At 38.7% G+C, this 24,397-nt stretch overlaps 1 protein-coding gene across 3 annotated transcripts in view; it reads left to right on the top strand.

Moving 5' to 3' along the window:
• The window catches only part of ARHGAP19 (Rho GTPase activating protein 19), an 81,926-nt gene that overhangs the window by 17,649 nt on the left and 39,880 nt on the right, over positions 1-24,397 (top strand). For 2 of the 3 annotated variants that reach the window (XM_086680528.1, XM_086680529.1), the window contains 3 exons: positions 20,996-21,261; positions 22,351-22,431; positions 23,805-24,014. In XM_086680528.1, the coding sequence (XP_086536654.1) occupies positions 20,996-21,261; positions 22,351-22,431; positions 23,805-24,014 (557 nt within the window). Of the gene's footprint in view, positions 1-17,208; positions 17,282-20,995; positions 21,262-22,350; positions 22,432-23,804; positions 24,015-24,397 lie in introns of those variants that run through there. The other variant, XM_086680530.1, reaches the window with a different exon arrangement.

The following is a 24,397-nucleotide window of genomic DNA, read 5'->3' as shown; positions in this document are numbered from 1 at the left end:
ATAAAGAATTGTTAACTATAGTGGGATTGGAGTTAACAGGGATTGGCTAGTAAGTAAAAGAGATCTCTAAAGATTATATAAATAGTAGATATCAGAATCAGCTTATATATATTGAATCATCATGTTGTACACTTTAAACATCTTGCAATTTTATTTGCCATTTATACCTTGATTAAAAAAAAAAAAAAGAATCCACTATAATCCTTAGGGCTGAGATAGAACGTACAAGAAAGAGGTCCACGCTTTGTTTAAGGCATGGCTATGGCTCACATTGAATGGCAGAAAAGTTGCTGTGGTGGAACTTGTTGGAAATTCACCTTATAGAACCTGCTAGAAATCCACGCTTTAGGGTACTGGGGAGAGCTGTTCCTAGGGAGCTACTGGCTTATGGGTGCTGCTCAGTGCCATAGACTGCAGGAGGCTGTCACTGGAGAAGCTGCCTATGCTGTGGGATCTGGGTACTGGAGAAGCTGTGCATGCTGCAGGAGCTTTCCTAGTGGAGTGCCCTGGGGCCAGGGAAAGGGAAAGGCTCCTCCTCCTGCAGTGTCACCCCTGTGTTCTTTATGAACTCTGATTGTCATGCCAGCTGGAGAAGAAAATACATAAACTTTAAGTAAACAAATTTATTTTGAGAGAGAGCTTATGAGTGGGGAGAGGCAGAGAGAGAGGGAAAGAGAGAGAATCCCAAGCAGGCTCCACACTGGGGGTTGGGGGGGGGGTCAAACCATGAACCCTGAGATCATAACCGGAGTGGAAACCAGGAGTTGGATACTTAACCAACTGAGCCATCCAGGTGCCTGGAGAAGGAAATATATTTAAGGGCTCCAGCTCCATTTTTGCAGAGTAGGCAACGGTGGGTGAGAGGCATGAAATCAATAATTGGCACATGTGGATAATCATCTCACTCTAATTCTTTGCCTCTCTTGCTGTAGCACTTCCTAAGACTTCTATGGAAGAGTATGAGATACTGGGTAGGATCTGAAAGAATGAGGAGGGACAGAAACACATCAGAGAAGACAAGGGAGTGATGGGTGGTTAAATTTGCACTGACACACTTATTTGCATGTAAACTTGTAAAAGTCTATATGCTTTCTAGATAGAATGACTGTTTCCTGGAATAAAGAACCTAGAGCAAGACTGTTAAATTATATTTATCTATTTTTTTAAAGTTTACGTATTTATTTTGATATAGAACCAGCAGGGAAGGGGCAGAGAGAGAGCAGGGCAGAGGATCCAAAGTGGGCTCTGTGCTGACAACAGAGAGCCTCATGCGGGGCTTGAACTCACAAACTGTGAGCTTATGACCTGAGCTGAGGTTGGACGCTCAACGGATTGAGCCACCCAAGCCCCCCAAGACTGTTAAATTATATTTAACCTGATAACTATTGCTTATCTGTATTTTATTTTTTTGAGGCATGCTGATGTGTAAAGTGTTAGTATTACCTTACTGATCTTTGCAGTTTCAAACTTGCAGAGATCACAGAGGGTGTGTTGTTTATTGATACTGTTCTCTCAATTAAAGCAGTTTGTGTCTTTGAGCAAGTTACTTTCGTATTTCCCTATCTTTAAATGGGGTTTCCGGTAGGTAGTTATACGAAGTTTTAGAAATTGTTGTTTGTAATGATCTTGAAATATATATAATTTTAAAAGAGTTAATTGCATTTCTGCCAGGGTCTAATGTATAATAATTTTTTTTGGCCTTGTTCTAGGTCTGGGTATTGCACATGAATCTTTTGAACAAGTGTAGTTTTTAGTTATACTTATTAGAGTAATACCCTTTTATCCTGAATTTAGATTTAATATCAGCATCAGTTATTTGGCATAACACAGCATTAAGCTTGAAAGTTTTGTTATTTTTTTTTAAACGAACCTTTGAATAACGTGGGACAATGAAAATCACCGAAATGAGCTGAGCTGAAGAACCAAAGGCTGCATGCTGTGTGCTGTGATTGGTGCATTTGGCTGAACAGAAGTTCACATTGTAAGAAAACCCAAGACTGGCTTATTAAAAAGCCAAGAAGCATTGGAAAAATGGTACAGAAAGGAGAAGCACAAGTGATAAGATAAAAATTAAAAAGAAAATATGGAGAAGAGAGGGTAACTTCCTAGTAGAGGCTGCCAGCCACAGCCTTAGGGCGGGCTTTAGAGGCAGTGGTGATAATGAGCCCAGCAAGAGGTGATCTAGGAGAAGAGAGATTTCCCAAGGAAGAAGTAGGGAGAATACCAAAATGACCAAAGAGGGGCTGGGATTTATACTAGGGGCTGACATTTTTTTTTTTAATTAAAAAAAAATGTTTATTCTTGAGAAGGATAGAGACAGAATGTGAGTGGGTTAGGGGCAGAGAGAGACACACACACAGAATCCGAAGCAGGCTCCAGGTTCCGAATGGTCAGCACAATAGCTTGACGCGGGGCTCGAACTCATGAGCTGTGAGATCATGACCTGAGCCGAAGTTGGGCGCCCAACTGACTGAGCCACCCAGGCGCCCCTAGGGGGTGACATTTTTAGCATTTATATTTATTAGGATTCTTTCAGTTATATGTGACAGAAACTTAAACTAGCTTAAACAAAGAGATGCTATCGATTGGCTTAAGAAAATGAAAAGTCCCAGGGGTAGATCGAGCATGGCTTAGTCTGTATTGAAATTCTCAAATCTCAGTGTCATGAGGCATCTGCTTCTTGCTTCCTTAGATCTGGTTTCCTTCCTTTTTTTCCTGCTTTTTGAAAAGGCAAGTTCTTTACAAAAGATGCAGTAAAGGACCACCAGCAGCTTCAGTCTCACATTCCACAGGTTTAGCAATCTTAGCATCTAGCATGACTCTGGAATTAAATCTTTTCCTGGTTTGACTCTGTGGGCCTTTGTCTGAATCAATGAGGAGGATAGAATGTTTCCATTGGTTAAGCCTGGGTCCTGAGCTCACACTTGCTGCCCAGAGAGTAGGGTCGATATTGGTGGCAAACCACATACATTGAAAGATGGGGAGAGCTTATTGCCCAAAGGAGAATAGGGGTGCTCTTACCAGAGGAAGGGGGAAATAGATGTCGGGTATGCAAAAAACAGATGTCCACTGCTCTATTTCATTAACCCCTCTGTATACTCCCCTCTATTTAACGTTATGTTTTGAAAAGGGCTTGCCATAAGTATGTGGAGAACATATTTTATGTTTCTTTTCTTTTCTTTTCTTTTCTTTTCTTTTTTAAATTTATTTTGAGAGAGACAGAGACAGTGTGAGTGGGAGAGGGGCAGAGAGAGAGAGAGAGAGAGAGAGAGAGAGAGAATCCCAAGCAGGTTCTGCGCTGCCAGAGCAGAGCCGGATGAGGGGCTTGAACTCATGAAACTGTGGGATCATGACTCAAGCCGATACCGAGAGTTGGATGCTTAATCGACTGAGGCACCCAGGTGCCCCACATTTTATGTTTCTTAAAAAACCAACCAAACCAACAAGCCCCTTATTTAAGTACTACTTATTTCTTTTTTCCACTGTCCAAACCCTATTCATCTTTAAGATCTACCTCAAATCTCATCTCTTGTATAAGAGTGAGAGTTTCTCTCCTACCTTCTTTTTTTTTTAATGTTTATTTTTGAGAGAGAGAGAGTATGAGAATGAGCGGGGGAGGGGCAGAGAGAGAGGGGGACAGAGGATCTGAAGAGGTTCTACACTGACAGCAGAAGGCCTGATGCAGGGCTCAAACTCATGAACCATGAGATCATGACCTGAGCTGAAGTTGGATGCTTAACTGACCGAGCCACCTAGGCGCCTCTCTCCTACTGAATTTGTACATCTTTTATTGTTTGTACCATGGATTGGGCAGTTAATGATCTTGTATTATCTTTTGTGTTATGGTCTTTAGTTATACTTAAAATTTTGTAGGAAAGCTATCATTCTTTTTTGTAATCAAGTGTAAAACTGTAGTAATATAGTGGGGAAAATTATTTTGTCAGATGTTCACAAGTTTTGTGATCTACCTTATAAGTAATTATTCAAATATGGAGTGTGTTAATGATAGTACATTTTATAACGGGGAAGTGTTAGTGTGAAATTCATAACTATAACACTATAAAGCCATAACTTTTAAGATGATCATATGAAAACATAATAATAGTATCAGTTACTAGATTAAATACAGGTGATTTGTCAGGTTGAACTATGAAAGCTGGACACCAGAATGAAATGGAACCATAGAAAAATTTAGTCACCCCCTACTGAATTTAGTTGTGCTGAAGTAATAACACTTTGGCTTTTGAAAAATTAATACATAATTAAAATATTGCTTGTATACACAAATACGGAGATGAGATGTTTCGTTTAAAGACATATGGATCAGGGGCACCTGGGTGGCGCAGTAGGTTAAGCGTCGGACTTCAGCCAGGTCACGATCTCGCGGTCTGGGAGTTCGAGCCCCGCGTCGGGCTCTGGGCTGATAGCTCAGAGCCTGAAGCCTGTTTCCGATTCTGTGTCTCCCTCTCTCTCTGCCCCTCCCCCATTCATGCTCTGTCTCTCTCTGTCCCAAAAATAAACGTTGAAAAAAAAAATTTTTTTTAAAAGACATATGGATCAGTTTCCAATAAATGTAGTCAAGTTTGAGCTTTATTTCTCTTGTTTACTGACCAGAGTTTATTATGTAGCATAAAACTAATTTCTTGGGACTCAGTAAGATTACAAAAATGCAATAATAATCTGAGCCAATCTATGACAAATAAACTTCCCCCAGTTTAACAGAAAATGTCCAACATATCACATAAAGCTATATCCACTTCAGAAATGTAACATTATATGATTGTGTTTTTATTTATTTGTTCTTTTCATTTTTTCCCATGGAAAATTAAAATAGTTTGGTTGATCTTTGTCCAAGTCTCTGAAATGTGTTATTATAAATAAGTAAAACATTATTTGACAGTTTTAAGATAATATGTCATCTGATTAGAGATAAAGCCCTCTTAGCTGGGTTCTATCACTATGAATAAAAAGCAAAATTAATGAATGAAATATAGATACTACAGAGGTCTTAATATTAAATTTGTAATTGCATGCCACAATAATGAGAGCTACATTTGCTAAATGTGTTTTAATTATACCTTTGGGTAGGGGAGAACCTTATTAATTTAGAAACTAACCTAAAGAGTGATATTGGGATTATATAATGAGAAAGTTCTTCACTTATTTTCATGTTGAACACAATTACAAAAATAAAACCAAGTAAGTAATATTAATGAAGCTAAAGAATAACTCACCAAATAATAGGAAACAGAATTGGGGGAGAAACCAAGAAAGTATACAGTGATACAATTTAGTAATATTATACTTGGCATTATCATCAATGACTTTCTTTTATAGTTTGATTGGAGATTGCTACATGCACTGGAAGTTGTGCTTTGAAGTATGGCTAGCTTTTGTATACTTAAGTCTACTTATCATTTTTAAGTTTTTTTGCATTTTAGAATCCCCACAGTCCTTCCCTTGGTTGCAATAATAGTTTCTTCACTCAAGTGTCAAGGCTTACTTTATTAATATTTTTTCTTTTGGTAAGGTCATTTTGTGGCAGCTATCCTTGTGACTAGGCTCTTGCAATCAAAGTCCACCAGTGTGAAACATGCCTACATCATGTGTTAACAGTTTTCATTGAAGGTTTATTTTTTTATTTTTATTTTTTAAATGTTTATGGGGAGGGGCAGAGAGAGAGGGGGACAGAGGATCTGAAACAGGCTCCACACTGTTAGCGCAGAGCCCAGGTAGGGCTTGAACTCGTGAACTGTGAGATTATGACCTGAGCCGAAGTTGGACACTTAACCAACTGAGCCACCCTGGTGCCCCTTTATTGAAAATTTAAATACAGGGTATGTATATTAAGATTGTATAGGGGATAAAGCCTAAATTTTATTAAAGTGTAAGTATTTTAACTGACAACATAGATTCTTTTTGGGTATTGAGAAATAAAAGTGTTGAAAAGACATTAGAATATTTAAACTTTCAAAAAGTATTTCGAAAGTATTACATACTTGATGCACCATAAAATCCCATATATTAGAATGCTATCTTTTCAGCATTCCATCTTCTCAACAGTTGGTGTCATTCAGACGGAGTGGGAAGGTATGTGTTTTCCCAAAGTGGAGGTTGCTTAAGACGTACTGCTGTGAAAAAGTCTCATAATCGCTTGCAATGCAAAGGATTTTTAGCAGTTGCCGAAAGAGCTCTTTAAAATAACGTATATATGCAAATACAATCAAACAAAAATTGTTTACCACCTAATTTTCAAAGTCATCTCTAGGTGCTCCTCTGCTTAATTATACCTGCAATTGGCTACTTGTATTTTTGAAAATAGAGGTAGTGGGGGGAAAAAAATAAAAGCTGAGTGAATTTTAAACTTCTGGAGGCCAGCAAATTACCTTAGTGTCTTGTCCCTATACCTTATGATTTCTTAAAATTACAAAGCACTCAGTAGATCATGGTTAGTTTGATTTTAAATGACACATGAGTGACTATGATTTCACCTTCTTATGCTAGTTGAAGAGACTTATGATTAGGTTTGTAGAATATTGACTAAGGTAATAGAAGCTCTTTTTAAAGATATGAATGTCACATGTCAGAGCAAAAGCACTTGCTGTCTCTTGGATAGGATCACTCTGGACTTTGGAACAAATAGATTTAGAAGTAGTCTTTGGAACCTAATCTGATCATACATAGAAGTACTTTGTGTTTTAGTTGCCTGAGGCTCATGTCATTTAAAGTCTGTTGGAAAAGAGAGTCTCCTGAAGTTTGGACTATACTTTTCTGAGTAGTAAACAGATTTTAGGTAATGATAAGAGAGACACTGTATTGCCAGCAAAGCATCTTTTAGAACTTTCTCCAAATAAGGAATTTTGATGTAATTTTTCTAATTGAAATAAACTTTCTTATTGTATACCTGCCTGACGGAGAAAAATTAAGAGAGGTGGCAGCAGCAGAATTAATACCAATTCTTGTGACACCCAAAAAGGATACAAATTGGCAAGTAAATACATGTTAATAAATTTGTGTTACTGATACTTTGAGGAAGTATAATTAGCCCTCTTGACTGAGGACATTGGGTCGTCATTCTATAGGGCAAAATCTTAGGTCAGATTTCCAAAAATGTTAAGGTTAAGATAAGCAATCAGGAATTCTTTAGTTTCTTAAAAAACAATTTTTTTTAATGTTTGTTTATTTTTTGAGGTGGGGGGCAGAGATAGAGGGAGAGAAAGAGTCTGAAGTAGGCTCCCACTGTCAGCACAGAGCCGGATGCGGGGCTCCAGCCCACAAACCATGAGATCACGACCTGAGCCAAAATCAGATGCTTAACCCACTGAGCCACCCAGACGCTCCAGGAATTCTTTAATTTCTAAATAATTTATTTCAGGTTAAGTTGCTCTAGTACTTTGAAATTAGTTTATGTTGAGATCAAATGTAGAGGACAAATATACTTTTGCAGACTTTTGGCGTCTAAATTAGAGATAAGAGGTCCTAATTACAAAACCTTGGACAGCTACTCTAAGGGTGGACTTTAGGATATAAATGTTTCTTGTCTAAGAAATTGGATATTATTTGCTGAAACCTTGTAGTACTACTTGTCAACTTTGAACTATTTTTGTTATATAAAAATGCTGCCAGCTTGGGCACATGGGGTTTGTTTTATCCTTTCTCTATATATACAACTTTTCATGATACCAGTTTAAATTTATATGCAGAAAAAGGAAGAATAGCCTCTCGTTTAATACTTCTGTGTATTCCTATCTAACAGCTCTCCCAGAAAGTGACACATTGAAAGCCATATTTCAGAGCCAGACAGTTGAAAAAGTAGTCAGAGAGTGCCTACTTCTCTTAGGGTGGTAAGTCAGATTTAGACAACTTTAATTATAGCTCATATTTTGATAGATGTTGCCAAGGTTGTGGTTCTTGGAGAACAAATCAAGTTAAGCAATTCACTAGGGAGGAAACATTTAGTTTTTGTGGGTATGCAGTTTTGGTAGCAGTCAGCCAAAAGATACATCTGCAGGATACATATTTTTCCCCCCACTGTCTTGAATTTTGCAGATTCATGGGTTCAACATGCCTCAAAAGCACTTGCATTTCATTATTCTGTAATTGATTTTTCAGCTGTGGATTCTGTTTCTAGTTCTTTCACTAAGCAGATTACCTTACATGTAGACTTCCATCTAGTGGTAAGAGTAATCATAGCAGACAATAAGTAGGTTATACAAATTTTTCTTTTTCTTTCTTTCTTTCTTTCTTTCTTATTTTTTTTTCTTTTCTTTTTTTTTTTTTAATTTTTTTTCAACGTTTTTTATTTATTTTTGGGACAGAGAGAGACAGAGCATGAACGGGGGAGGGGCAGAGAGAGAGGGAGACACAGAATCAGAAACAGGCTCCAGGCTCCGAGCCATCAGCCCAGGGCCTGACGCGGGGCTCGAACTCACGGACCGCGAGATCGTGACCTGGCTGAAGTCGGACGCTTAACCGACTGCGCCACCCAGGCGCCCCTCTTTCTTATTTTTAATAATTTATTTATTTTTAAATTTATATCCAAGTTAGTTAACATATAGTGCAACAATGATTTCAGAAGTAGATTCCTTAATGTCCCTTACCCATTTAGCCCGTCCCCCTTCCCACAACCCCTCCAGCAACCCTCTGTTTGTTCTGTATATTTAAGATTTTTTTATGTTTTGTTCCCCTCCCTGTTTTTATATTATTCTTCCTTCCCTTCCCTTATGTTCGTTTTGTATTTTAAAGTCCTCATGTGAGTAAAGTCATATGCTGTTTGTCTTTCTCTGATTAATTTCATTTGGCATAATACCTCTAGTTCCATCCATGTAGTTGCAAATAGCAAGATTTCATTCTTTTTGATTGCCAAGTAATACTCCATTGTATATATATACCACATCTTCTTTATCCATTCATCCATCAGTGGACATTTGGGCTCTTTCCATACTTTGGTTATTGTTGATAGCACTGCTATAAACATTGGGGTGCATGTGCCTCTTTGAAACAGCACACCTATATCCCTTGGATCAATACCTAGTAGTGCAATTGCTGGTCATAGGGTAGTTCTATATTTTTAATTTTTTGAGGAACCTCCATACTGTTTTCCAGAGTGGCTGCACCAGCTTGCATTCCCACCAACAATGCAAAAGAGATCCTCTTTCTCTGCATCCTCGCCGCCATCTGTTGTCGCCTGGGTTGTTAATGTTAGCCATTCTGACAGGTTTGAAGTGGTGTCTCATTGTGGTTTTGATTTGTAGTTCCCTGATGATGAGTGATGTTGAGCATTTTTTCTTTTTTTTTCTTTCTTTTTTTAATGTTTATTTATTTTTGAGAAAGAGAGAGAGCGAGAGAGAGAGAGCGTGAGAGGCAGAGGGGTAGAGAGAGAAGGAGACACAAAATCCGAAGCAGGCTCCAGGCTCTGAGCTGTCAGCACAGAGCCTGAGGGGCTCGAACTCCCAGAGTACAAGATCATGACCTGAAGCTGAAGTCAGAGGCTTAACTGACTGAGCTACCCAGGTGCCCCTTGAGCATTTTTTCATGTGTCGATTGGCCGTCTGGATGTCTTCTTTGGAGAAGTGTCTATTCATGTTTTTTGCCCATTTCTTCACTGGATTATTTGTTTTTTGGGTGTTGAATTTGGTAAGTTCTTTATAGATTTTGGATACTAATCCTTTATCTGATACGTCGTTTGCAAATATCTTCTCCCATTCTGTTGGTTGCCTTTTAGTTTTGCTGCTTGTTTCCTTTGCTGTGTAGAAGCTTTTTATTTTGATGAGGTCCCAATAGTTCATGTTTGCTTTTGATTCCCTTGCCTCTGGAGATGTGTTGAGTAAGAAGTTGCTGCGGCCAAGATCAAAGAGGTTTTTGCCTGCTTTCTCCTCTAGGATTTTGATGGCTTCCTGTCTTACATTTAGGTCTTTCATCCATTTTGAGTTTATTTTTGTGTATGCTGTAAGAAAGTGGTCCAGGTTCATTTTTCTGCATGTTGCTGTCCAGTTTTCCCAGCACCATTTGCTGAAGAGCCTGTCTTTATTCCATTGGATATTCATTCCTGCTTTGTTAAAGATTAATTGGCCATATGTTTGTGGGTCCATTTCTGGGTTCTCTATTCTGTTTCATTGATCTGAGTGTCTCTTTTTGTGCCGTTTTTCTTTTTTTTTTTTTAAATGTAAGCTCTATGTCTAAGGTGGGGCTTGAACTCACGACCCTGAGATCAAGAGTCACATACATTCTCTACCAATTGAGCCAGCCAGATGCCCCCAAAGTTTCCTTTTTAATAGACCCTGCCTCTTATTCTTCTTTGGGATAGTTACCTAATATATGCATTTAAATACTGGAGTCCTAACTATCTCTGTATGCCTACTGCCTAACTACTAATTCTCCTGGTTCTGTTCACGTATCAAAAACTCCTGTGATGAGGAAGTTAACCTTTACTATTCACTTTGACTTTCTATGATATTAACATCAAGTTGTAGCAAGATTTAGGTCAAATCTGCTTGGTTTCTTAAGATTTATCTTGGAAGGGAGCGCCTGGGTGGCTCAGTCGGTTAAGCATCTGACTTCAGCTCAGGTCACGATCTCACGGTCTGTGAGTTCGAGCCCCGCGTCGGGCTCTGGGCTGATGGCCCAGAGCCTGGAGCCTGGTTTCGATTCTGTGTCTCCCTCTCTCTCTGCTCCTCCCCCATTCATGCTCTGTCTCTCTCTGTCTCAAAAATAAATAAACGTTAAAAAAAAATTAAAAAAAAAAAAAGATTTATCTTGGAAGATGTGGTTCTACCTACAAGAATGTAGAATAATATGATCAGTATTTTCCTATTGCCCAGCTTCAGTAAACCTTAACATTAGCTATAAGTCATTCAAATGAAGCTCCTTTTTCCCATAGCTCCATGATTTATCACAAGAATAGTGCTAGCACCCTGGAAACTCCCCTCAACCCCCCTTTTTGCCTCCTTTTCTTAATTACTACTCCTCAAAGGTAGCCAGTTTCCTGAATTTTATGGTAAATATATCTTTGCTTCTCTTTACAATTTTACCACTTAAGTAAGTATTGCTAAATAATATAGTTTTGTCTGTTCTCAAAATTTGATGTAAATGGTCTTGCATACTAAGTAGTCTGTGTGTGTGTGTGTGTGTGTGTGTGTGTGTGTGTGGTATGAGAGACTTCTTTTGCTCATCATTACAGGTGAGATTCATTCTTGATGGTGCATGTGACTGGAGTTTGCTCATTTTCATTGCTGTAAAATATACCATTATATATGCCACAATTTAAGGAATCATTCTGGATATTTTGGCTGTTTAGAAATTAATGTTTCTACTAATGATTTTGGTACACACGTGGCTGCATACATTAGACATGTTTTAGAATTGCTGGGGTCACAGGATACACTTTTGTTCAACTTTAGTAGATAAGACCAAACAGTTTTCCAAAATGCTTGTACCAATTTATAGCCTCACTATCAGTATAAAAGAGTTACTGTCAGTTTGTCTAAGCTTTGGTATTGTCATTCTTTTTAATTTTAGTCATTCTGTTGGATAATAGTATGTCATTGTTTTAAAATTTGCATTTCCTTGACATTTAATGATATTGAACAGTTTTTTTTCTTTATGAATATATGGGCCATTTGGCTTTTTTTAATGACATTTTATTGAAATTTCATGCCTGTTTTTCTATTGGGTTTGTTTCTTCTTTTTTTTTTTTTTTTTTTTTAAATTTTTTTTTCAACGTTTTTATTTATTTTTGGGACAGAGAGAGACAGAGCATGAACGGGGGAGGGGCAGAGAGAGAGGGAGACACAGAATCGGAAACAGGCTCCAGGCTCCGAGCCATCAGCCCAGAGCCTGACGCGGGGCTCGAACTCACGGACCGCGAGATCGTGACCTGGCTGAAGTCGGACGCCCAACCGACTGCGCCACCCAGGCGCCCCTCTTCTTTTTTTTTTAAGAGAAAGAAAAAGAGTGTGTGTGGAAGAGAGGGGCAGAGGGAGAGAGAGAGAAACTCTTAATCAGGCTCCACGCTCAATATGGAGCCTGACATGGGCTTGATCCCATGACCCTGGGATCATGACCTGAGCCAAAATCAAGAGTTGGATGCTCAAACAACTGAGCCACCCAGGTACCTTTATGGTTAATATATGTATATTTTAAGATTATTTATTTATTTTGAGAGACAGAAACAGCATGAGTAGGGATGGGGCAAAGAGAGAGGGAGACCGAGAATCTCAATCAGGCTCTGTGCTTGAACTCATGAAACTGTGAGATTATGACCTGAGCGGAAACCAAGTCAGATGCTTAACCGACTGAACCACCCAGGTGCCCCCTTGTGGTTAATATTTTTAATGCGGTATTTAAAAACTATTTAAAAAATTTCCTCAGCTTCAGTTCAAGAATGTATTCTTCTATATTACCTTCTAGTAGGTTTATGGTTCTGCTATTCACCTTTAGATCTGCCACTCACCTGCAATTGATGATCTTTGTGTATATTGTGTGATAGAGGTCAATTTTCACTTTTTCCTCCTGTAGATAGCCAAGTGTCCCACACCATTTAGTCAAAAGGTCATTGATTCCCCACTGATTTGCAGTGCCACCTTTACCCTGAATCCAGTAAAGAAAGGAAGCAATAAAGATAAGAGCAGAAATTAATGAAATAAGCAGCAAATACGTGATAGAGGGATTCAGCAAAATCAAAAGCCGTAACCTTGACAAAACGAATAATAAACCTCTAATAAGATTCATAAATTAAAAGAGAAAACATAAATTATCAATATCAGGAACAAAGAGAAGGACATCATTATGTAACTTTGTAGTTCTTAAAAATTTTTTTTTTTCAACGTTTATTTATTTTTGGGACAGAGAGAGACAGAGCATGAACAGGGGAGGGGCAGAGAGAGAGGGAGACACAGAATTGGAAGCAGGCTCCAGGCTCTGAGCCATCAGCCCAGAGCCTGACGCGGGGCTCGAACTCCCGGACTGCGAGATCGTGACCTGGCTGAAGTCGGACGCTTAACCGACTGCGCCACCCAGGCGCCCCGTAACTTTGTAGTTCTTAAGAGGAACCATTAAAAAATGCCTAAAAGGAGGGGGTGCCTGGGTGACTCAGTTGATTAAGTGTCCGACTCTTGATTTTGGCTCAGGTCATGACTCATGGTTGGTGAGTTTGAGCCCTGCCTTGGGCTCTGTGTTGATAACGTGGAGGGTGCTTTGGATTCTCTCTCTCCCCCTCTCTCTGCTTCTTTCCTGCTTGCACGCATGCATGCTCTCTCTTTTTCGCTCTCAAAATAAATAAATAAACATTTAAAAAAATAATAAAAAATAAGGAATCTTTAAAAAAAAGTACCTAAGAGGATATTATAAGCAAGTTTATGCCAATAAAGCTTGAAAATTTATGTGAAATAGACAAAGTCCTAGAAATGTCCAGCTTAACCAAAATTAATGTAAGAAGAAATAGAAAATTTGAATAGTCCTGTAACATAAAGTAAATTGAATATATAATTAAAAACCTCACAAAGAAAGCTCTAGGTTTAGATGGCTTCATCAGCCAATTTGATCAAATATTTAAAGAAGCAATAACATCAATCTCACATAAACTTTTTCAGAAAATAGAAAAACAAGACATATTCCCCAACTAATTTTATATGGAAACACAATCTGTTTTTTTTATGTTTATTTATTTATTTTGAGAGAGAGAGAGAAAGAGAGAGAGAGAATCCTAAGCAGGCTTCACACTGTCAGTGCAGAGTCTGATGTGGGGCTCCATCTCACAAACTGTGAGATCATGACCTGAGCTGAAATCAAGAGTTGGATGCCTAACTGACTGAGCTACCCAGGTGCCCCAGGCCAGCACAACCTTTATATAAAACCTAATGAAGACAATACAGTAGTCCCATTCTGTCCATGGGGGATATGTTCCAAGACCCCCCAGTGGATGGCTGAAGCTATGGATAGTACTGAACCCCATATATACTTTTTTCCTATATGTACATAGCTATGATAATGTTTAATGTATAAATTAGACATATTAAGAGATTAATAACAAAAACTAGATACAATAGGGCAATAAATAACAATCAAATAGAACAATTATACTATAATAAAAATTATGTGCGTGTAGTCTTTCTCTCAGAGTATCTTTTGTGCTGTACTCACCCTTCTTGTGATGATGTGAGATGAAAATATGCCTGTGCAGTGAGACGTGAGGTGAGTGATGTAGGCATTGTGGTAGTTGTTAGACTACTGTTGACCTTCTGATGATAGGTCAGAGGAAGATTATCTGTGGACCCCAGAAAGTGAAACTGTGGACGGGTGGTGGCGCCACTGCACAGGTATCACCTGCATTTTGACCGTCTGTGTTTGGCCACTTTTATGAGGGACCTCCATTAGTGCCTATTTTCACTAACTGAAAGCAATCCAAAGAGGATTTCCATTTTTATGAAAAATGGCAAAGAAATGAAAATAGTATTCAGCGTTTATTTTCCATGGAGCCATTATAGAGGCGGCTCAGAGCCTGATCAACGAGAGTGGCCCCACCAAGCTCCTTCCCACTGCACTTAGCATCTCAGTAGCAAGCTGCCATAACTCTGAACTGTGTCTGTGAGGATCTGTGAGTTATAGGTCCTAAGGGATCTGAAAAGACTAAGAGGGGTTATTTTGGGGGTCAAGATGCAAAAAAAAATTTCCGTATGAGTTAATGGTGACTGCTTCTTCACTTTATGCCATTTTGGCTTAATGAAAGATTTCATAGGAACTCTATACTTTTGGAAAGCAATTCCATGACTTTCTCACTTATGAATGAATGTAGAGAAATCTAAATATTAGCAAACCAAATTCAACAATATATAAAAATGATATATCATAACAATATTACATTCATTCTAGAGATGCACAATTGGCTTAACATTAATCAATGTCATTCACCACATCAACAAAATAAGGGAGAAAAGTCATATTAACAGATGCACAAAAATTGATAAAATTAAGCACTGACTCATGATAATAAATACATAAATAAATAAATAAATAAATAAATAAATAAATAAATAACCAACCCTTAGCAAACTAGGAATAAAAAGATAATGCCTAAATCTGATAGTTTTTGCCAAAATGATGGATGGGGAAAGGTACCATTCTTCAATTTGCTTTACCCTTGTGATATTTATTTATTTATTTAAAAAAATTGTTTTTAACGTTTATTTATTATTGAGAGACAGAGAGACACAGAGCGTGAGCAGGGGAGGGGTAGAGATCGGGGGAGACATAGAATCTGAAGTAGGCTCCAGGCTCTGAGCTGTCAGCACAGAGCCTGATGCGGGGCTCGAACTCACAAACTGTGAGATCATGACCTGAGCTGAAGTCAGTCGCTTAACCAACTGAGCCACCCCGGCGCCCCATATTTATTTATTTATTTTTAAAATGTTTTATTTATTTTTGAAAGAGAGAGAGAGAGCAAGCACGAGCGAGGGAGGGGCAGAGAGAGAGACAGAGACACAGAATCCGAAATAGGCTCCAGGCTCTGAGCTGTCAACACAGAGCCTGATGTGGGGCTCAAACCCATGAACTATGAGATCATGACCTGAGCCCGAAGTTGGACATTTAACTGACTGAGCCACCCAGGCGCCCCAACTATTGTAATTAAAAAAAAAAAATTCTTTTAATGTTTACTTATTTTTGAGAGAGAGTGCAAACAGGGGAGGGGCAGAGAATGAGGGAGACAGAGAATCCAAAGCAGACTCTGCAATGTCAGTTCAAAGCTCAATGCAGGGCTTGAACTTATGAACCATGAGATCATGACCTGAGCCTGTTGGTTGCTTAACTGACTGAGCCACCCACGTGCTTCTATCCTTATAATTTTTAGAGTTGAGATTCCTTTCATGTTTGTCAGTCACTTAGGGCTCCTCTTTGGTGAATTACTTCGTCATATCTTTTGTCTAATTTTCTTTGAGTTGAGTGTATTTTTCTTTTTTTTTTTTTTTTAAATTTTTTTTAACGTTTATTTATTTTTGAAACAGAGAGAGACAGAGCATGAATGGGGGAGGGTCAGAAAGAGGGGACACAGAATCTGAAACAGGATCCAGGCTCTGAGCTGTCAGCACAGAGCCGGACGCGGGGCTGGAACTCACAGACCGCGAAATCATGACCTGAGCCGAAGTCGGCCGCTTAACTGACTGAGCCACCCAGGTGCCCTGAGTGTATTTTTCTTATAAATTTTAGACATAAAATTTTAGAGTGATGAATTCTGAATACTAATCCTTTTATATGCATGACAAATATTTTTTTCCAGTTTATGCCTTTTATTTTGTTATTTTAAAGTTTTATTAAAAATTTTTTTTAATGCGTATTTATTTTTGAGAGAGAGAGACAGAGAGATAGTGTGAGCAGGGGGAGGGGGAGAGAGAGAGGGAGACACAGAACCTAAAGCAGGCTCCAGGCTCTGAGCTGTTTGCACAGAGCTCCACGGGCTTGAACTCACAAACCACAAGATCATGATCTGAGCTGAAGTCGGATATTTAACCAACTGAGCTATCCAGGCACCCCTTAAAGTTTTAAATCTATTTATTTATGTATGTGAATGAGTAGTATGTTCACATGAATCAAAAATGCAGAAAATACAAAAGAGCATACAGTGAAAAGTTTTTCTCCCACTCCTGTTCTTTCATTCCTGTTCCTCTCTCCAGAGGCATTTTGATTTCTTTTTTAAAGAACTTTGTTCATAATGCCATTTGTTGTACTGACATTTAAAGTTTTAATGTAGTTAAATATATCAATTTTTTCTTTGTGGATTGTGCTTTTTATGCCTTGTTTAAGACATTTCCTCTGTCTCATTTATTCTTTGCTCTTTTCTAAACTTTTTAAAGTTTGACTTTTTATATTTAGATCTTTGTTCTGTCTGGAATTTGTCTTTTGTGTATGATGTGAGGTAGGGATCATCCTCTCCATATTATAAAACTACTTGTCCTTATACTCTTACGTTATGTGATTGTTTTATCTAATACAATTTTCAGTGTGATGCGGAACTACTGTTGAGTTTCAAGTACGCATTGGCAAATACAATGAACTGGTCCAGTTTTTAATTTCTGTTTTGTTCCTACTTGCAGATGAGTGCTTAGAGTCCTGATAAGTACTGCCTTTCAGGCCCCATAATATGCCCTTGTATCCTCTAACATGTCTGGAATTTGTGTAGGCTGTGATGGGGCAGGGAAAGGAAGGCTCCTTTGTCATAACAAACAAGGAGAAAGCTTTTTTCCTGTCTCTTCGATTTACCAATGCCTCATCAGAAGCTTTCAGCACTTATGTAAGAAATTAAATTTTTTTCTTGAACTTGAGCAAACTTAGACTTTGTTTTAAAATAAGATACCATAGAGTAGGAAGTTGTTTTTGCTTAAATGTAGTATTTTTTTGTTAGTCCTAGAAATCTCTTAAGTTCTTAATGTGTTCCTTGATATTCTTACCTTTGTATTGTGATATTGTGTATTCTGCGGAAAGGGATTAGTGGGCTGTGTGGTATGGGGGTAATTAAAAAAATGTATCCCACTGTACCTGTCTTTTCCACCTCTCATCTTCCATTTTACTTCTTTTTTAACCATTTCTCTCTCTTACATCCTGTCTTACCAGATGCCCCCCTCAGAAAAAGTGTGGAAGAGGAAACAAAAAACTAGGTTAAAGACATTAAAGTAGGGCAGAACAAGAGTGAATGATCAGGAGAAGGAAGGGGAGGAAAAGCAGAAGGAGAAAAGAGGAGATTGCTTATTTGTGACCTGTGTGTTAGGACTCCAAGGGAATTTTTCTGGTATTCTTTGTGAGTAGGTAGGGGCAGCCTTGAATTACTTACTCTTCTACCAGTTCTACCTGTTTAGGAGGGGGCACACTTGGGGGCTAAAGGCCAGGCAGGAAGGACTCTGTTGAGAAACTATGTAGCTAGGGCTTTGTGCTTCTAGTTCCTTTCTCACATGTGTATGTGATCCAGTTTAGTGCTGGAGGGTCATCTGTGATGGAAATTTTAGAATTTTAACCGAGTATTTCTCTGGATATTAATAAACTAAAGATCTGAAAGTTATATGTCTGTATGTGGTTCTACTTCAGGGGTATAATGGATGCTATTCATGTATATATACGTTAGAACTAATTTGATCTGAAATCTGTTTTTCAGAATTAAAAGGAGTGTGAAATCCGTAAAATGATTGTTTAACCTCAGTAAATTATAAGAATCTTTTCAGTGCTGATACATTTCATGATTTTTTCTGGCTGTCTCAGAGTAGTGATTTCTGATTGGCAGTGATTATAAACAGTAGTTTTATATTGACTATTGGTTTTTAACTGAAATAAGCTGACATTAAAAAAAAAAAAAAGAGGTTTTGCCAATGGTTACTTTTGGTTTTAATTGGCTTAATTGGCTTCTCATCATTGGCATATTTACAGGGAAAATAACCTTTCTTTGTGTGTGAAAAGGTTGAAGAGATAAGCAGGTTAAGGTATCTTTCTTTACTGACTCTTTGGCTTGAGAATACGCATAATTTAAAATTTTTACATGAATTCTTATATTGTCATTCCAGAGAAAAGAAGGAATTAGTAGCCACCAATTGAAGATTTGGGCTGTTGATTGAAGTTATGTGATAATTTTTCAAGGAAGTAGTGACAAACTTTGAAGTTTTCCCATGCCTTGTTTTCATTATGCCATTGTTAAAAATTATCCAGGTAGTGTTGACGAAGTGGATTTAGATCACTAATATTTAAAATTTAGAGTGTTATTTTTCCTTCAACAGTATTTTGGTACCTAGGATGTTGTGGAAGACTTTAAGTTGTGATTTTTTTAATTTATTTTTTTATTGTGGGAATGTTTGTGTGTGTCAGGTGGATTTTGACTTCGCCTGGCAGACGTGATGACTAGTCCTTTCTGGCTTGTGTTCTACTCTTTGGTTATACAGTAGATGCCTTTATATAATAAGGGTTAGAACAAGCCATTAGAGATAATTGATAATGGATACAAACAAGTGTTGTTGTGTCTGCTATCAGACATGTGGAATCACATGAAGTACAAAGGAGTATAGTAGTTAGGTATCAGAAAACAATGAATAGGGAAGAAAATATTTCCTGAGAGTCAAAGGAACTTTGCCAGGAGTGCAGCCTGAGTAATGTAGGAGTGGAAAACCAGCTAAGATCAGGGGCCCACAGAACATATCAGCTTAGTATTATTTAGTGACAGAAAAGTGAAATTAGGAGCAAGATGTAGAAGTTTGCCAAGTGCCCTAGAGAGAAGAAACTGTCTGAACAAAGGTTGGACTTAGATGACGGGGCAGAGGCATCTAGACTTGGAGGATTTTATTTTGTTTTATTTTTGAGAGAGACAGAGTATGTGTGGGGGAGGGAGAGAGAAAGAGGGAGAGTCTTAAGCAGGCCCTGTGTTGTCAGCGCAGAGCCCATGAGGGGCTCGAACTCATGAACCGTGAGATCATGACCTGAGCCAAAATCAAGAGTTGGACCCTTAACTGACTGAGCCACTCAGGCACCCTAGAGTTGAAGGATTGTAAAATAAAACTTATTTCTTAGAGCACCTGGGTGGCTTGGTTGAGTATCTGACTCTTGATTTCAGCTCAGGTCATGATGTCACGGTTTGTGAATTTGAGTCCTGCGTGGGCTCTCTGCTGATAGTGCAGGACCTGCTTGAGACTTTACCTCTTTCTCTCTTTCTGCCTCTCTCTCTCAAAATAAATAATAAAAAACAAAACAAAAAAAAAAAAACCCCACAAGATTTCTGGACCTGGGTAAGATGGAATTAATTTATTTTATATACCTGTAAAGGTGAAGGCTTTTCATTCTGGGGAAGGCTTTCCAATTATGAGGAATAGAATCCAAGGGCAGCTGACTCAGTTAAAGGGAGCTGATTATTAGAAAATGCCTGTATAGGGACCCAGGAACCAAAGAACCCTATGGGTAGAGTAAATGTCTCCAAAATGTCTACTACACTATTTAGATGTAGTTTTAGCTCTTTTATAGTTTTATGCTTACTATCATGTGTTTCTGTGGCATTTGAGACTGGCCTAAATGTGGTACTGTGAACAGTTGGGATGATGCATGGGAAATAGTATAATTTTTTTTATGTTTATTTATTTTGAGAGAGAGACAGCATGAGTAGAGGAGCGACAGAGAGGAACACACAGAATCCGAAGCAGGCTCCAGGTTCCAAGCTGTTAGCACAGAGCCCGATGTGGGGCTTGAACCCACAAACTGTGAGATCATGACCCGAGCTGAAATTGAATGCTTAACCCACTGAGCCACCCAGGTGCCCCGGTGTCTTTTCTTTTTTAATTTAATTTAATTTTTTAGAGTGTTTTATTTATCTTGAGAGAGAGAGAGAGAGAGCAAGCATGCACACATGTGTGCAAGCTGAGGGGGGACAGAGAGAGAGAATCCCAAGCAGGCCCTGGACTGTCTACATAGAGCCTGATGTAGGGTTCGATCTCAAGAATCGTGAGATCATGACCTGAGCAGAAATCAAGAGTTGGATGCTTAATCGACTGAGCCACCCAGGAGCCCCTTGGTGTCTTTTTATCAGATGAAATTACACGGGGCGCCTGGGTGGCTCAGTTGGTTAAGTGTCTGATTTCGGCTCAGGTCATGATCTTGCGGTTTGTGGGTTTGAGCCCTGCATTGGGCTGTGTGCTGACAGCTCAGAGCCTGGAGCCTGCTTCGGATTCCATGTCTCCCTCTCACTCTGGCTCTCCCCTACTCACAATCTGCCTGCCTCTCTCTCTCTCTCTCTCTCTCAAAAATAAACATTAAAGAAAAATTGTTTTGAATGAAATTCCTAAGTAGTTGCGTGGGTATAACCTAAACAGCAACAAGCTCAAATTGTCTTCTTTTGTACAGTCAGCAGATTATGGATTAGGTTTTTCAAAAGACCAATATGTAGATTAACCCACAGAAAGAGTGAATAATTATATGGCTTAGAGAGCATGAGAAGCATACAGAAATGATCCCCCTAACGAGTCTTCTGTTTCATTTTTTTCAGTGATGCTATCTGTAATTTTGTTATCTGCAATGATTCTTCCCTTCGAGGGCAGCCCATTATCTTCAATCCTGATTTTTTTGTGGAGAAACTCCGACATGAGAAACCTGAGGTGTTCACCGAGTTGGTGGTCAGCAATATCACGAGGCTCATCGACTTACCTGGAACTGAGTTGGCTCAGCTGATGGGGGAAGTGGACCTTAAGTTGCCTGGTGGGGCCAGCCCAGCACCGGGATTCTTCCGGTCTCTGATGTCTCTCAAGCGGAAAGGTAGGGGATGTGTCTGTGAAGGGTGGGCAGGTCTCAGCTGCTCCCTGGGCTTTATTCCTAACATCTGCACATTCACTGAGTTGCTGTTATTTAAAGTATTTTTTGGTCATTTTTCTCATTTTCATAAGTAGTAAAATCTTAAGTAATAGTAATAAAAAATTTTAAAAAATAGATAAGTTAAAGCAAGTATATCAGTCCCTGAGAGAGATGACATGATTTAGTTTAGGTAGTTATCAGAGGCACCTTGATTTTCATGCCCTATAACATAGCTGGAGAGTAAAGAATGAACATTAAAAAAAATTTTTTTTTAATGGTTATTTATTTTTGAGAGAGAGAGAGAGAGAGAGAGAGAGAGAGAGAGAGAGACCGAGCGAACGGGAGAGAGGCAGAGAGAGAGAGAGACAGAATCCAAAGCAGGCTTCAGGCTCTGAGCTGTCAGCACAGAGCCCGACATGGGGCTTGAACCCACAGACGGTGAGATCATGACCTGATCCGAAGTTGGACGCTTAACCGATTGAGCCACCCAGGTGCCCCAAGAATGAACATTTTTTATTGCAGTTCTCAAATGTTTTTATTCTATGGAATGCTTTGATAAGGCATTATCAAAGAGCTATGAGTCACCCAAAATAAAAGCCTCCCTAGAAAATAAATTGTAGCACTACTTTCGATAAGATACTAAGAGGTACTATTTCATTTTATTAAACATAAGAAAATCATTTAAGGTAGAGAAAAATGTTTAAACATGACAATAGATTAGACCCTATACTCTAGTGGATAGTCTGTCATACTTTGACAATCATGGCTCTAAGTTCTATTTTTTATTTTTAAGCTAATTATCAACATGCTAAGTATTGTTACTTTAAGAAGATAGTTTTTGCCTTCAGGGAACCTACAGTTTAATCTTAAACATGCAGAGTTGATTGAGAGTTGTTGCATTTTTGGGGGCACTAACAGCTTTAAGGTTTTTGTTTACTGAACCTGTGAAAACATTTGCTGGATTGTTATGTAGGATGCTTGAGTGGTTTTAAGAATGATGATTTTGTACTATTTGTGGAAAATATAGCCCTGTCCTGTTGTATGTTTTTTTAGAAAAAGGAGTGGTATTTGGATCCCCATTGACGGAAGAAGGCATTGCCCAGATATACCAACTGATTGAGTATCTACACAAAAGTAAGACTACTCAGGATTTTGTTGTTCTGTGTTAATGAAGAGTTGTCAGTTTTGTATGAACTTCCTTGAGTTAGTAGGTGCTAATGAACATAAGACACTAACCAGTTATAATTTTAGGTGGCATGTTTCTAAATATATTTCTTCTTAAATTTCTTTTCAGAGAGAATTTGTTTTAAAAAATTTTTAATATTTATTCATTTTTTGAGAGATAAGAGTGTGAGTGGGGGAAGAGCAGAAAGAGAGGGGGACCCAGAATCTGAAGCAGGCTCCAGGCTCTGAGCTGTCAGTACAGAGCCTGACGTGGGGCTTGAATTCACAAACTGCGAGATCATGACTGAGCTGAAGTCAGAGCTTAACCGACTGAGCCACATGGGCGCCCCTAGGCACCCCTATTTATGACTTGTTTATGTGGGGCACTGTGGTAGGAGCTAGAGCAGAGGTTGTAAACCGATAATGTAAGGACTTGCGTCCTCTATGTTCATGTGTTGTTTGCTTGGCAAAGTATTAAAATAAAAATAAAATTAGTTACTGGTGGAAGTCCAGGTTTTCAAAATTCTTTTGGTATAGGAAGATCTAGCATCCTGGGGCCCCCACTTGGATACAATCAACTGGAGCACAGCTATGTGCTCTCCAGTTTGTTTTGGTTCCTATTCATTCATTTACTGTTACCTGCCTGCCCTTGTAGGCATTTGAACTTGAACCCCTGAATTAGGAGGCTATACAAAGATAAATGTATACCTCAGCTGAAAATATGAACTTTTATGCTTCTTCTAGATCAGACCAAAACTATAATTCCGCCCCCCTCCCCCTTTTAAATCCTCTTAGGTTAGCTTAGAACCTAGTTGGCAGGGGAGAACAGTTTAGTTGCGATGATCCTAAGCTTCTGGGAATCTCAGACTGAAATGTGATCTGACAGGTTAGAGTTCTAATTTCTGGGACAGTGCAGAGACTCCAAATTCATTTTGGGCTGGGAAACCATTTACAGGGGCAACACACTTCCACAGATGAATTTAGCACCTCTAAACAAAGTCTGGGATGGCCAAAGGGAAGGGGACTTCTGGAAGATTTGGCTTTCTTCCCACTTATTTTTCAAGCTCATTCTAATCATTGTTCAGGTTAAATTCAGTCTCCAGATGTGCCTGAGGCAGACCATGTCCAGGTGCTCAGGGATGTTCAGATAAGTCTCCTCAAGGGCCAGTAGATTCTAAACTTCTCTGGGAAAATGGTGGTGGTGGTGGTGGGGTAATCTCCTTCAAGGTGTTTATAAAGGGTCCTTCAAGTGTAAAGTAGTCTTCTAGATCAATTGTTTTAATTGTAATTTCTCTTTTTGCTTCCTTTTTGCATGTCTTCTGTTCTTTTTCCATGCTAAACAGACTTGAGAGTAGAGGGTTTGTTTAGAGTACCAGGGAATAGTGTCCGACAGCAGATTTTAAGAGATGCTCTCAATAATGGAACTGATATTGACTTGGAATCAGGGGAGTTTCATTCAAATGATGTTGCTACCTTGCTGAAGATGTTTCTAGGAGAGTTACCTGAGCCGCTGCTGACTCATAAACATTTCCATGCACACCTCAAAATTGCTGGTGAGTATAGGAGGTGAGAAGGAGATGTAAATGAATACATTTCTTTTAGTTGAGTAAAGTTCTTTGGAATTTTCTGTTGTTTGTAACCCACAGTAATACTTCTGCCAAAATTGCTTAAGAATTCATGGTATTTGGGGCTTTCTCGGTGGTATTGGCCAGTTTAGTTTTAATCAGGTGTTTTTCTTGCCAAATCAGCTTCTTTGAAAATAAAAGCCGGATTTTATTTATTTTTGTATCTCTGATAGATCCTAACATTGTGCTTTGAACATTTTAGTTGCTCAATAAATGAATGCTTTTCATTGGATTGATTCACATACCTGAGATGGTTATAGGTTTGCTATATTTACCTTGGCTTGAGGCATTTGCTAATATTAAGTATTGTT

The sequence above is a fragment of the Puma concolor genome, chromosome D2, assembly GCF_028749965.1.
Source record: "Puma concolor isolate L17-30 chromosome D2, mPumCon1.1.hap2, whole genome shotgun sequence".
In the NCBI taxonomy this organism is placed as follows: Eukaryota; Metazoa; Chordata; class Mammalia; order Carnivora; family Felidae; genus Puma; species Puma concolor.
Note: the sequence above shows the minus strand (reverse complement) of the source record. Positions and strands in the feature narration are given on the sequence as shown.